The sequence below is a fragment of the Pyxicephalus adspersus genome, chromosome 3 (assembly GCF_032062135.1).
Source record: "Pyxicephalus adspersus chromosome 3, UCB_Pads_2.0, whole genome shotgun sequence".
In the NCBI taxonomy this organism is placed as follows: domain Eukaryota; kingdom Metazoa; phylum Chordata; class Amphibia; order Anura; family Pyxicephalidae; genus Pyxicephalus; species Pyxicephalus adspersus.
The window spans coordinates 133882313-133895484 of NC_092860.1; the positions used below are offsets into that span (position 1 = coordinate 133882313).

Here is a 13172-nt window from a genome sequence, read left to right on the forward strand (position 1 = left end):
AAAAAAAAAATGTCATGAAAAACAGTGTAACGCTTTTGGTACAGAAATCTAGACATCAGTGTAACGCCCAGGTGGTTATATAAAAGGGTTGTTAAGATCCACTTTACAAATCTCCATGACACTCTTAACTGTCAGCTCAGCCTGAAAATAACTCTGTTAGGTGACATTATCGCAGCAGCCACTTACATGTCATAAAGAAAGTCAATACATGGAATATACAAATCTGTTTGTGGTTAAATGGATGTTGGTGGCTCGCCAAAAACCTTGCTGCATGGCAGTGACCAGGTAAATATTTGAACTTCTTTATTTAGACCTATGCATAATCCTGTTCTTTTAATTTTGGTCCAGGCCTACACTGACTACAGTGATTCTGTCTCCAGGCGTATGGGCTTTATTCCTCTTCCTCTTGCAGTGCTTGTAAGTATCATGAGACTGGTGTCTTGTACAGAGACCAGGCAGCAATCATTAGCATGCATTTAATTTAAATATACCATGCCATGAGCAAATGAAAACATGAGATGTAACATGTCTGAAATAGGAGAATGGGAGTGTAAGTAGCTCAGCAGACTTGTGTAAGATTTATTGGGTAGAATTCCTGAGTTTTATACCTGCCTGTAGCAATTCACATGCTAATAAACAGACAGGGTATTTGTGTCTAAATTGTCTGTACATTTAATTACATTAGACATATAATTAGTTTCTGCTGCAAAATGTAAAAGATTAACATATAAATATTAAGTAGACCTTAAGCTACAGTCCTAAGATGCAAGCAATGTTTCTGTCTTGGAGGACAGTTTAAGCTTTTTGGTTAAGGCACTGATAGCATAGCCCGTAACCCATTTTAGTTTACCAAGGATCAGGTCAGTAAAAAATTATACATAATTAATTGTCTGCTTTGGGTTACTGCACTTGTGTATTGCTTTTTGTCTTGGTAAAGAAAATGTTACGGACAATTTTGAAATAGTTGTTCTTTATATCTGCTGCATAATAAATAAAAATAAACTAATGGAACCCTGATATCTGGTGTTTTATTTTTCTTTTATCAGCATATTCATGCGTGTCCATTACTTTTCCTGGACATGCTGTTACATATTGTCTTCTTTATATATATAGCCAACATAGCAGCTGATAAGAGTGCACCGAACCATACATATTAGTCCCTGCTTCAGAGAGGCAAGCAGTCTAATATCTCTACAACAGACATAAAGTTATGCAGGTCAGGGCTGATTATGTTGAAACCCGGTATGCTTTTATGTTGTTGAAGAAAAACGGTGAACCAAGGCATATCCACACAAACACAGAAATAATTTATTATCCCTATTTTGGGAACACAGGTGGTGTAAAACAAAAGTCTAATAAGTAGCTAAAGTGCAGCTTAGGTGAAAATGGCTTTTATGACTGATTGAAAACTGGATGATGATTTTTGTATTCACAGTATAAAACACAACATGTTTATTCTCTTTCCAGTTAATCAGAGTGGTTACCAGCTCAGTAAAGGTACAAGGTGTCCTGGCATACGCCTGTGTGGTCTCTTTTACCTTGGGTAAGTTTTTTTTTTTTTTTTTTTTGTTTCTTCCTACATTGGTATTAGACATACTTGCTTCCTAAAAAAAAAACAACTAAGCGCAGCGCTAATAGTAAATCTTCAGTACTTCATTCAAAGTTTCTAATAGATTGCCTATTGTGCTTGCCTTTTCTAGTTTTATTACATCACAAACTGGCTTAGAAGGTTTTTTATTAAACTTTAGATAACCATTGCTTTTCTAATCTATAGCTGGCATGCTTGGTGGTGTTATATTTTTATGCATAGTTCATTAATCGCTGGCTTAGAATATCTGAGTACATTAGATATTCTTATACCTGCTATGCATATGCTTATTCCAGGCCAGTGACTCACTAAGTGGTGAAGTCAATTCAATAAAGCTTGATTGCCTTATAGTGCTTCTCCCACTCTGAATGCCAGTGTATAGGGATTAAAGGAGATTAGTATAAAAACAGAGTGTGCTGCCATATTTAAATATACATGTATTCAAAGTGCAGCTTCACTGGAATTTTTAGTGTTTTAGTGAAGGGCTTTTTATTTTCTCCTTGGACCACCTTACCATAAATGTAATGATGCTGCACCACAGAAAGCATGGTAGAAGTACTGCATTGATGACTACTAGAACGCTTTCATTACCACCCTCACATTTTCCTTGTTTCACATTACATTCTGGACATAAAATAAATTCAATTAAAATGTTTGGCACCAGTCTTCAGACAATGGTCTAAAATGTGAATCTGGGCAATTGTCTGAAATGTTTAATTTACCAATAAAAAGTTTGGATTCACACTTTTTTCTCACACTGTTCTTGATAAAGATCTAGAAAAGCACCAATCGGTGTTAAAGAAAAAAAAATCCTAAATTTTTAAGTCAATGCTAACTGGAGCTAAAGGAAAAATATATCTGGGATAAAAAAATCTGTATATGGTAGAACTTGTTCTAGAACAGAGTTTCTTTACATGAAGGAACCCTTGAAATAACTTTCAGGTCTTCAGGGATTCTCTCCTATAATTACCATATGCACAGACTGCCTCTTATATTGCTGGTGAATGGAAAGAATGCCACCCCTACAGATAGCCAAAAAGATCATTGGTGTCGCCTAAACTAACCTAAAGGCACTATTTGCTCATTGCATAAGGAACCTCCTGCAACTTCTGGAGGAACCCTGCTTGAGTGGAAGTTGTATGGGACAAAATAATATTTTTATTATTTTGTAAAATGTCATGTGTGGCAAAAGGCCAACACTACTCATCACCAAAAGCCCCTACTCTGAAACATGGTGGTAGAAGCATGTTTTTTTTATGGTACTTAAAACTGAGGAGCCGGATCACTTACCAGCAGGACAGTAACAGACTGCAAAAGCTATGCTGGAAAGCCAGGCCCTTTTAACACCTTTGAATGGCTCATAAGAATTAAAAGCTAGACTGCAATATAAACGAGAATCTGTGGCAAGAATTGCAAATGTGCTGCATACCAACAGTCCTTATGTTTCCTGATAAGTGTTGCTTCCGTTTACATTTAAGAATGAAAAAGTAATCACAATGAATTGTAATGCAGTTTGTACCACTACAACTAGAAATGTCTAGAAGGAGGATGTTTTATTAAAAGCACTGTACAACAAATAGATATGTGTTTCATCAATAGATTAAGATGCTCAGTTGGCCACAGAAATTTAGGTATATTCCCTTTTTCACTTTTTTTATTATGTTGAACTAATGTGCTGGTATCTTCAATTTGTAAGTGTTGTATTAAATGGTATCATTGACTGAAGGCTATTTTGCTCTTGATGTCCTCAATTCTGTAAGCTTTATAGTGGTAATAACTGGTTTCACTTACTTGGATTACCTTATCTTTTTGGAATTGTTGCCATTTCTTAATATGCCTTTGCAAATGAAACACATCAGGTGTGTACAGCTTTATTCCAGTCATAAGAACTCCTTTGGCAATGTGAAGACAGATTTGCATAATGAATGTGTTGCAGTGTCGGAGACTTTCAGAGAAACTAGCAAAAGATCCTTGAAACTGGCGGTTGAATTACACATATTTGCAAATTTATGCAGCTTAAGTTTTTAAATTATTATCATCATTTTCCAGGTAGGGTTCTGATTATGCCGTCTGTACAGTAAACAGCGTTCACCTACACACATACCAGAGGATTGCCAGCCAAACTGAATTAACCCCATCAAGGCTGGCACTATCTTTGTGGTCAGACTTCACATTCACCAATCCAAAGGTTTCTTCCTTTTCTGTTTCCACTCTTCACCTTTAAAGAAACCTATGGTTTTGTGTATATAGCTCAGGTGCCTCCCATTTATCTTGATCACTGATGAGATGTTTCTGCACCTTGATTGGAGTTTGCCTATTGTAAATTAATTTGATTGGACATGATTTAGAAAGCCGCACACCTCTATAGAAGGCCTCTTACCTGACAATGTATATGAGAGAAAAAACCAAGCCATGTGGTCAAAGAAACAGCCTGCAGAGCTCAGACAAGATTGTTGCAAAGCTCAGATCTAGGGAAGGCTGCAAAAAAATCTGCTGCAGTGATGGTTTCCAAAAGCACAGTGGCCTCTATAATTCTCAAATGGAAACATTTTTGGCACAACCAGAACTCCTCCAAGAGCTGAGCAATCTTAGAGAGGTGACCAAGAATCTGATGGTCACTGTGACTGAGTTCCCCAGATATCCTGAGTGGCGATGGGACTAAGCTCCAGAAGGACAACCATAACTGCAGAACTCCACTGATCCAGGCTTTATGGCAGAGTGGCTAGAAGCATCTTCTCGGTGGAAAGCATATGAAAATCCATTTGGAGTTTGCAAAAAAGCACCCGAAGGACTCTGACTGTAAGGAACAAGATTCTCTGGTCTGATGAAACCAAGATTGAATTGTTTGGCTTCCATTTCAATTGTTATATTTGGGAGAAACCAGGCACTGCTTATCACTTGTCCAACACCATCTTAACAGTGAAGCATGGTGGTGGCAGCAGGAACTGGAAGACTGGTCAGAGTTGAGGGAAATCTGAATGGAGCAAAGTGCAGAGATATCCTGCAGGCTGGGCCAAAGGTTCAACTTCCAACATGACAATGACCCAAAGCACACGACAAAGACAACACAGGAGTGGCTTAAGAACAACTCTGTGAATGTCTTAGAGTGGCCCGAATAGAGCCTTAACTTGAACCCTATCAAGAGACCTGAAATTGGCTGTCCACTGATAGTCCCCATCCAACCTGATTAAGCTTGAGAGGAATTACAAAAAAGAATGACAGAAAACCCTCCCAATCCAGGTGTGCAAAGCTTGTTGCCCCATACCCAAAAAGACTTGAGGCTGTAATTGCTGCCAATGGTGCTTCAACTAAGTACTAAGTACATAGTCTGAATACTTATGTAAATGTGATATTTCTGTTTTTTTATTTTTGATAAACGTACTCAATTGTCTAAATTTCTGGTTTTACTTTGTCAATATGGGATACAAAGTGTATAATAATGACAGAAAAAAAAAGACTTTAACAATTGTAACTTCAGGCCACAACATAAAAAAAAAATTGAAAAAAGTGAAGGGGGCCCTCATATTTTCTGAAGCCACTGTGTGTGTACATGCAGATATAGAAATTATTAAGTCGAAGCACAGAAGTCTGCCTTTCTTCCTGCTTGATAGTATTCTTTTGAAGTCATTTGCTATTTATTAGCAAATGTTTACAATCCTGTACCAGATCCATTTCAGGTTTGCTGGATCACCCAGCTTCACTGATGAAAGTGTGATGAAAATCTTTTCCAGCCTTGGAGAGCTTTAACAAATCAGGCCCGTTTGTTGCAAGTGTTTTTCAGCATTTGGGGTTTTCTTATTTTGAATACATAATATCTTTACTGTAGCAAGAGATTAATTGTATAACAAGGTTTAGAAAAACCTCAACAAGAAGGTACTTCTGTTACTCCTTGCTCACTTTCTCACTTTATCTTTATCTAGGCTGATAACATTAAAAGTTTTGAACAGTATCGTATTACTTGGGAAGTCCTGCCAGTATGTAAAGGAGGCCAAAATGGAAGACAAGCTGTTCCAGCCACCTCCCACTGCTACGCCAGGGAAAACACCAAGAAAGGCTCAGAGCAAATCCAAAACAAATCAAGGTAAGGCATTATTTGCACTTTGCAGCTTTTTACTTATATGCTGGATCATGATAGCCATGCTCTCACAGTCCCAAACTCCAGGTAATTATAAAAGACCTAAATTAGAACTTAAATTTGAGCTGAGTATCAGTCCCTGTACAACAGATATCGGACTGGAGAGAAAAGCACCACATATCAATCAGTTATCGTGCTTAAAAATGAAATTAGTGATAGTAGACAGTCAAGAGACATGGAGAAAAACCCATTAGTCTATTGCTTCTCCTTTATGGTCCACCCACGTATAAGGGGAGGACCTGGAAGAATGGTTTAGCTGCAGAAGCCAAGTATTATGGAAAGTATAACAGAGTTGTGCTTTGTAAATCTCCAAAATGGAGAGCCTGAAAAAAAATTCTTGGCTGGTAAAACCATTTGTGTATTTGTGTTGTTCCATCTTTATATTTAGATATTTAACTGGAGTTCAGAATATAGTTTGTTCTGTTGATCAGTGGATGCCAGCAGGTAGATCAGCCTCCCAAGTAGCTTTTGTTTGCTATTTATCATCATTTTTACATTTATTTTTCTAATTATAATTTTATTCACTTTGGTTGATCCAACTCTTAGAAAATACTGTACTCTTTGGAGATTACTCATGAGAGGGACTAACAATGCTGTGAAGTCTGATGGTGTTTTTTCTAATTGCACCTTTTGGGTCAAATAGAATATTTGCAGTTCCATTGCCTATTTACTGCACCCTGTAAGTGTGACCTGGTCACTTCAGAATCAAAACAGAATAATCTGTAAAAGTAGAGGCTATAAATTTGTTTTTCTGGAGGCCCATGTAATGAAATGCTGCTGGAATTCTGCTGCCAGGTTGCTGAAGCACCATACGTTGTGGTTCTTCCATTTTTCACTGCAGTGCATAAAAACCAGCTACAGGAACCACAGAAAGTAGTTCTGTAGTTTCCAGGTTAGTAAACCTTGATATTTCTAAGGGTACCTTGTGTTTACCAATGTAATGGTCAAATTACCTCTCCAAATTTCTACCCCAATTTTGACAGTGATAACTGGTGATGTAACTGAAACCTAAACTACATGTAGAACACCGCTTCTATTCTTCTTTAATAACCCTAATTTTGGAATGATCAAATTTGTGCTTTTAAATGGCAGGAATCCCTACAGATGATGGGCAGAGCACGTCGGTCACCAACCAGCCTACACGTCAGAACTCCACTGCGCCACTGCTTGTACAGAGTAACCCCGACCAGTTCCTGACTACGCCAGATGGAGAAGAGAAGGACATTACCCAGGATGGCACAGAGCTAAAACACAGATCGACTAACAAAGACCTCCTTGACATTGACAGGTTTACCATCTGTGGGAATAGAATTGACTAAAAGCTTCTCTCCATTAGATGTGTGGAGCAGAAAAGCACTTGCTGGACTTGGCACTTAGATATTTATTTTTGAATTTTACTTTAAATTATTTTCCATGGCGAAGTCTGTCCCCTTTTACCAGGCCAACTTGCTTTGGAGCTAGTTGAAGCCAATCCGAGGAAATGAGATTTTTGTGAATTACGCTTGCAAGCTTCGCCGAAGGGACGAAAGTAAGGAGAGCTTCGCTTTGCAAAGCTGAGCTTTGTAAATGATATTCTTTTCAACTCAAGGGTCCTTGATTTTAATGTCTTGTGGACCTGTCCTGGTAAAATTCATCATCCATCCTTGCCAGCTAATGTAATACAGGTTAATCTACTAGGCCAAGATCAAATGCCTTAACAATTTCTTAGCAGCAAAACCACGGTATACTGGGAATATATTTCTCCCAATAAAAAAAAGCCTCAGTCTATTGTGATAAAATCATAGAACAACTTGCCAACCTATTCATATTGTACATTGATGGTATTTTAGCAGCCGTTAACGTAAGTAGTACCACATTCTTTTATGTATATAGTTATATATAAAGTTTATTTTCCAGGATGAAAAATTGTATTTTAACTGGTACTAAAAAAAAAAAAAAAAAAGTCTCACTGGGATGCATAGCATATGAGACTCATTGGCATGGACACAGACCAGCGTGGTGTCTGTCATGTGCAACATTAGTCATGTGGCTCCATCATTTTTTTTTAATATACACCAGGTAAACCAAGATCCTTTGCTGACTTCTTCCCACATTATAATAAAATATTTATCACTGTAATGTTTTGTGCTGCATGCAAAGAACATTTTACTGCCATCTTTCTTATGGCCAATCTGCAAGTGGAGACGGGAAGAAATAAAACTGTGTATACTACATATCATAGGTAATCAGTGACTTGGAAAATAAGGGCTTTAATATTGAGTTGTGTGTGTGCTCCACCTAAAGGGTATTTCCAAGAACAAAAACATGTTAATTTTTTTTAATTTGTGTCTGATGTGGCATCTTTTTGTCTACAAAAGGGGATTGTGTAAAGTTAGGACCCTATTGCGGTGGTTTTAATTTAGGAATTTTGTATTCTTCTTGGAAACTCCCTTTATATTTAAAACCAGCAGGGCTTACTACATTATTTTCACATGCAATAAGGAGTTATAGTGCACCACTCACAGTCACAGATACAGCTGCCATTTTGTGAGCTGAAGTGATGTTGGGAAAGCCTTGTTTATTAGTCTTGGATTCATGTGGGCTAGCTTCCTAAACCAACAGGCTAAAAACAATCACTTTTGTGTTTTGGAAATTTAGCCTATATATCATTATAAAAACATTTCAGACTTCATTATCAGGGTCACAAAATGGCAGTCCATACTGTGTGTAGGTATTGATTGAACAGGGAGAGCTTTATAAGATAGAAACCTGGGGACTGTCACGCTACTGTACTTTATTAGTTTTGATTCTTTATTTGCTCAGATTTGATTTGTATCCAATTATATACTCTTGTCACTCAAATATGGGCATATGGCCGTGGATTAGACTTGTAACCTTGATGGAGTTTGACACAAAAGACCTATTGTAGTTTTATTGATCGTCACCCATCTATGTGCCATAGCTTTTGGAGTACTTGGTTATGTTAAACACATTGGGAGATGAAGTAAATGTGAAGATGACTGCAGTACCTGCTTAAACACTTTTGATATATCAGGTTTGATGCATTTAGATGTCAGACAAAATAGAGCTACACGTTTTCCTATCTTTTCATTGTAGGTGGTTGGAAAGTCACCTAGTAGTTCTTTAGCTGTAAGTCCACAGGATGAACATGACCAGCCTGAGGAATGTTTTCATGAAATGGTTTACAAACAAAGTATATAAACCTACATCAGCTAATCGGGGATCATGAAAAACCTGATAGCCTTAAAAAAAGATCAAGATAGAAATATTGGATGGTATCTCTGCAATTGAACAGCAAGTGGAAATTATTTAGGTTCTATTCTGTTGGATATGACAGAAAAGCAGGAAATATATATATAAAAATCTGATCCTGAAGCGTGGAAAGCTCTCTTGTGACAATAAACACAGCCGCCTGTTGGAAAAATGTAATGACTCAAGGATATCATATAACTAAGTATATTCTTCCCTATGTTTTTACTTTACTTTTGGACATTGACTGAAATATGTGGGAAATTTTTTTTTTGTTAAACAGGGTTTCCAATTTTGCTTTTAGCATTCAGTGGTTGCTGATACCTTACAGCGGTCCAGTTCCAGCAGAAATCCTGGCCTACAGCTCATGTGGGCTTTCTTCTCCACAGTTCAGGTTCTAAGCATCATCCCAGAACACTTTAGGAGCTCCATTTATAAAACCAGGGATCTAGACATTTCCTCAAACAATCCCTGGTGGAAATCTATTATTTCCCTTGACACTCATGGACCTGGAAAATTACCACCAGGGAAAGTTTAAGAAAATGGAGCCCTAGGTGTGCTTTACAAATGGAGCCTTTTTATTCTCCATGAAGTAGAATATATTTTCGCTTTTATATCATTGTGGATAGGAAATGATGACTTGAACTCTTTTTTGCAAGTCCTCCTCATTACCTAGAAAAGCTAGATCACAGGAGTTTATGGCTTCAGAAACAAAGCTCATTGTTTAGCATTGGCAAACTCATGTTTGAACTGTCTGACTGAAAACCAGTGTGCTATTCCTCTTAATGTTCAAATACTTTCTCAGTTATCTGTTCAGAAAGGAAACAGCTTAATGATTGCTGGGAAGGAACATAAAGTTTTGCAATGTGACCCTTTACACATGGCCTGTGGTTCAGTATAGTGCAAACACCTTGCTCAATAGATCATTGCCACTGTGGAGTGATTACGTCAGTATGTCCTAATAACTATAATGGATTATATCCACATTGAGGTTCACTAAAAGGCCCTGTTTTGGAATTCTTTTTACCTCAGTTATGTGGGCCATGTTCTTCCATTACTGCAAATGCTTTCCTAGCAAGGAGACCTGTTTGGGGAAACACAAATAGATCAGTAGGTTCAGCCCAAATGCTGTGTGTAATACCCAAACCTTCTGCAATGTCACACCCAACAAATGCATTCAAACCCTCAGTTACTCCAAGCAAAAAAAAAAAAATCATATTACAATTACACCCATGTGCAGACATGCTGTCCCATCCCCACCCCAATATCCCAAAGTTAAGCGGCTGAGCAAATAATGATCAAGTGTTGAAATATACAATATTAGACATTTTTTTGCTATATCAACTCCCATCAAGGCGGCAAGTCATCCCATTTAAGTCCTATTATCCGAATTTGACTGTCTCAAATGCTTCACATTTTCCATTTCGCTGTGGTACATTGTAGGGTAACTCACCAGAATATATGCATGCATGCATTTAATGCAGTGTAGAGGACCTGTCTGTAGATAAGAAACTTTGCACGTCGATAACTAGTTACGGTCTGAGCCTGAAAAACAGCGTAAAGGAACATTACATCTGACAAGTAAAAATGTCCAAATAATTGCAGGTTGCATGAGCACAATGCAAAAGTCTTGCTTTATGCAAGCAAGTGCAAAACATGTCATCCCCCCTGCATTTATGCACTGCAGTTACCTGCTGCAACTCCCCAACTTTGGTTACTGTTCAGCTATAATACATACATACAGCAGTGGTTGTCCTATTTTCTGTGAAGTAAAGGCAGTGATTGCCAAGTAAACATGTTTTTCAGCATGAAGGTAAACCTGTGGTCAGTGACAAAAACATATTTGATGTGCTTTTTGTCACAAGAGCTTTTCTTTCTCAAATGCCACCAGCAGCATTTTTCAAATATCACATCTATCAAATATCAAATTGTGGGTGGCAGTTTTATGACAAGCAAATAGGTTTGAAAATCTGAGATGACAAGCTACTTTGTTTGCAGTTACAGAATTCCTCATTATGTACTTAATCCTGATGTAGAAATCAGGTGGCCCTTTTTCCAATACTTTCCTCACAAAGGGTTCTGTGATTATTAGCACAGAACAAGATACCAGTGGATAAAACAATTCATCAATGATAAAATGTAATAAAGCGAAATACATGTTGAAGAAGCTTCCAGTTCCTGACTACCATGATACTTGGTCTTTGAGACCAGTAACTTGCGCCATATGAAGTACCAAACCACTTTAATAAACAGTATCTATTTGCCAATTAAGTAAATTCAGTAATGATATTTATTTTTTTCTTGTTGGGTTAATGTCTGATCTTCCTGATGTTCCTATAGGGGAAAAATGGATTCTGGGTAACTGGTAATGTGTAGGCACACTTAGTTAAGGCTGGAAACACAGTGTACTTTTAGGGGTAAGGCAGGTTGTAATAAATTATGGATTGTAATATAAGGTGGTTCATGTGATTTGCAGACAAAGCTAATTTTAAAACCAAGTGGTATGAAAAGATTTGAAGCCTCTAATACAGGCTGTGAAATAAATGAAATGGAGTATTCCTTCTGTTGGTAATCATACTGTGTACAAGTTTTATAAGTGCATCTTGTAAAACTAAGCTAAATAAATTTTGTAATCTTTTATACTCCCTGTCCAAGAGTGTGGTTTGTAAACAGTACATGAAAATGTCTGCAAAGGTTCTCATTTATCCAGGTCCATACCCCAGCATTTATATCCATACACGTAGCACAGGCACCTTAAAGTGGAGCTAAAATCCCACTTTGAACATTTGCGATCTAGGCAGGTGGTGTTTCCAAAAAAGTGCAGTCAATGTCTTCTCAGCAATTTATATTATTATTAATAAACGGTATTTATATAGCACACACATATCATGCAGCGCTGTACATTTAATAAGGGTTGCAAATGACACATACAGACAGTGACACAACAGGAGGAGAGGACCCTGCCTGGAAGAGCTTACAATCTAGGAGCTGGGGGAAGTATCACACAATAGGAGGGGGGATATGGAATTTTGGGTAAGTAGTGAAGGTTTAAGAGGAAGAAAAAGACAAGCGGGCAAAGTTGAAAAGATGAGTGCCTACTGAGTAGGAAGAAAGTAGGAACAAGCGAAATAGGATGAGGAAGGCCATTCCAGAGAGTCGGGGCAGCTCTAGAAAAGTCTTGAATTTGTGGGTGTGAGTAGGTTTTGAGAGAGGAAGTCATTAGTAGGTCATTGGAAGAGTGAGGAGAATGGTTGGGTGTGTATTTTTCTACCGAGTCAGAGTTTGAATTTGATTCTAAGACGAAATGGAAGTCAACGAAGAGAACTACAAAAAGAGGCAGCTGAAGGGAAAGGTGGGAAGGATGGATGAGTCTGGCTGTAGCATTCATAATAGATTGTAGAGGAGAGAGTTGGGTAAGTGGAATACCAGACAGGAGGGGGTTACAGCAGTAGAGATTTGGAATGTGGGGGGGATTATAAATTCTGTTGAACAGCAATAACTTTTTTACCTGCCTGAGCACTGCCTGATCCCACTCTGTGTTTGTTACCAGGGGCACCTAATAATCCAATCCTCCCTTGCGTGTGTCCAGAATCAAGTTATGTCATTTCAGCCTGGCAATACAGCCAGGCTGAAAACAAGGAACATGGTAGCACATTGCTACAGATTGGGGGTGGATGAGTATAGCAGGCTTAAAAAAGAGTTATCCACTATTTTTTGTAATGTTAAAATGTCAAGTTAGGTTCACTTTAATTACAAACAAATTCCTGCACAAAGACAAAGTTTTATACTTTATTTTATAATCTGCACAGATCTGGAAGAAATACAGAAAACACTCCAAGGTTCAAGTAAGAATACACTACTCCTGTATTTTGCTGATTGCATCAGTCTTGTACCTGGATGTGGGGCCTTAGATATTAAAAAAGACCTCTAGGAAACATACATAAATAATACAAATGCCATTGACACTGGAATTCAAGCAGATCACAGTATTGGGAAAACATGGTTCACTGACGGACAAGATCAGGAGTCAAAAGCCCAAGTTAGCAATAGGCGGGCAAAGCAGTATAAAATAAGCAACATTTAGGTACAAGCAACAGTCAGGTACAGGCTGGGTCAACACTTGCAAATGACCAGATACCAGACAGCAGGCACAAGCCATAGTCCGTGGAAAAAAAGCCATAGCTGGTACATAAGCACATG

At 37.9% G+C, this 13172-nt stretch overlaps 1 protein-coding gene across 1 annotated transcript in view; it reads left to right on the top strand.

Moving 5' to 3' along the window:
• The window catches only part of TAPT1 (transmembrane anterior posterior transformation 1), a gene marked incomplete in the record, with an annotated part of 41914 nt that extends 30300 nt beyond the window's left edge, over window positions 1–11614 (top strand). Inside the window, 4 exon segments of the mRNA XM_072406877.1 lie at window positions 349–417; window positions 1468–1547; window positions 5509–5669; window positions 6816–11614. Of these exon segments, the coding sequence (XP_072262978.1) occupies window positions 349–417; window positions 1468–1547; window positions 5509–5669; window positions 6816–7042 (537 nt within the window).
• Window positions 11615–13172: the final 1558 nt, after the last annotated feature.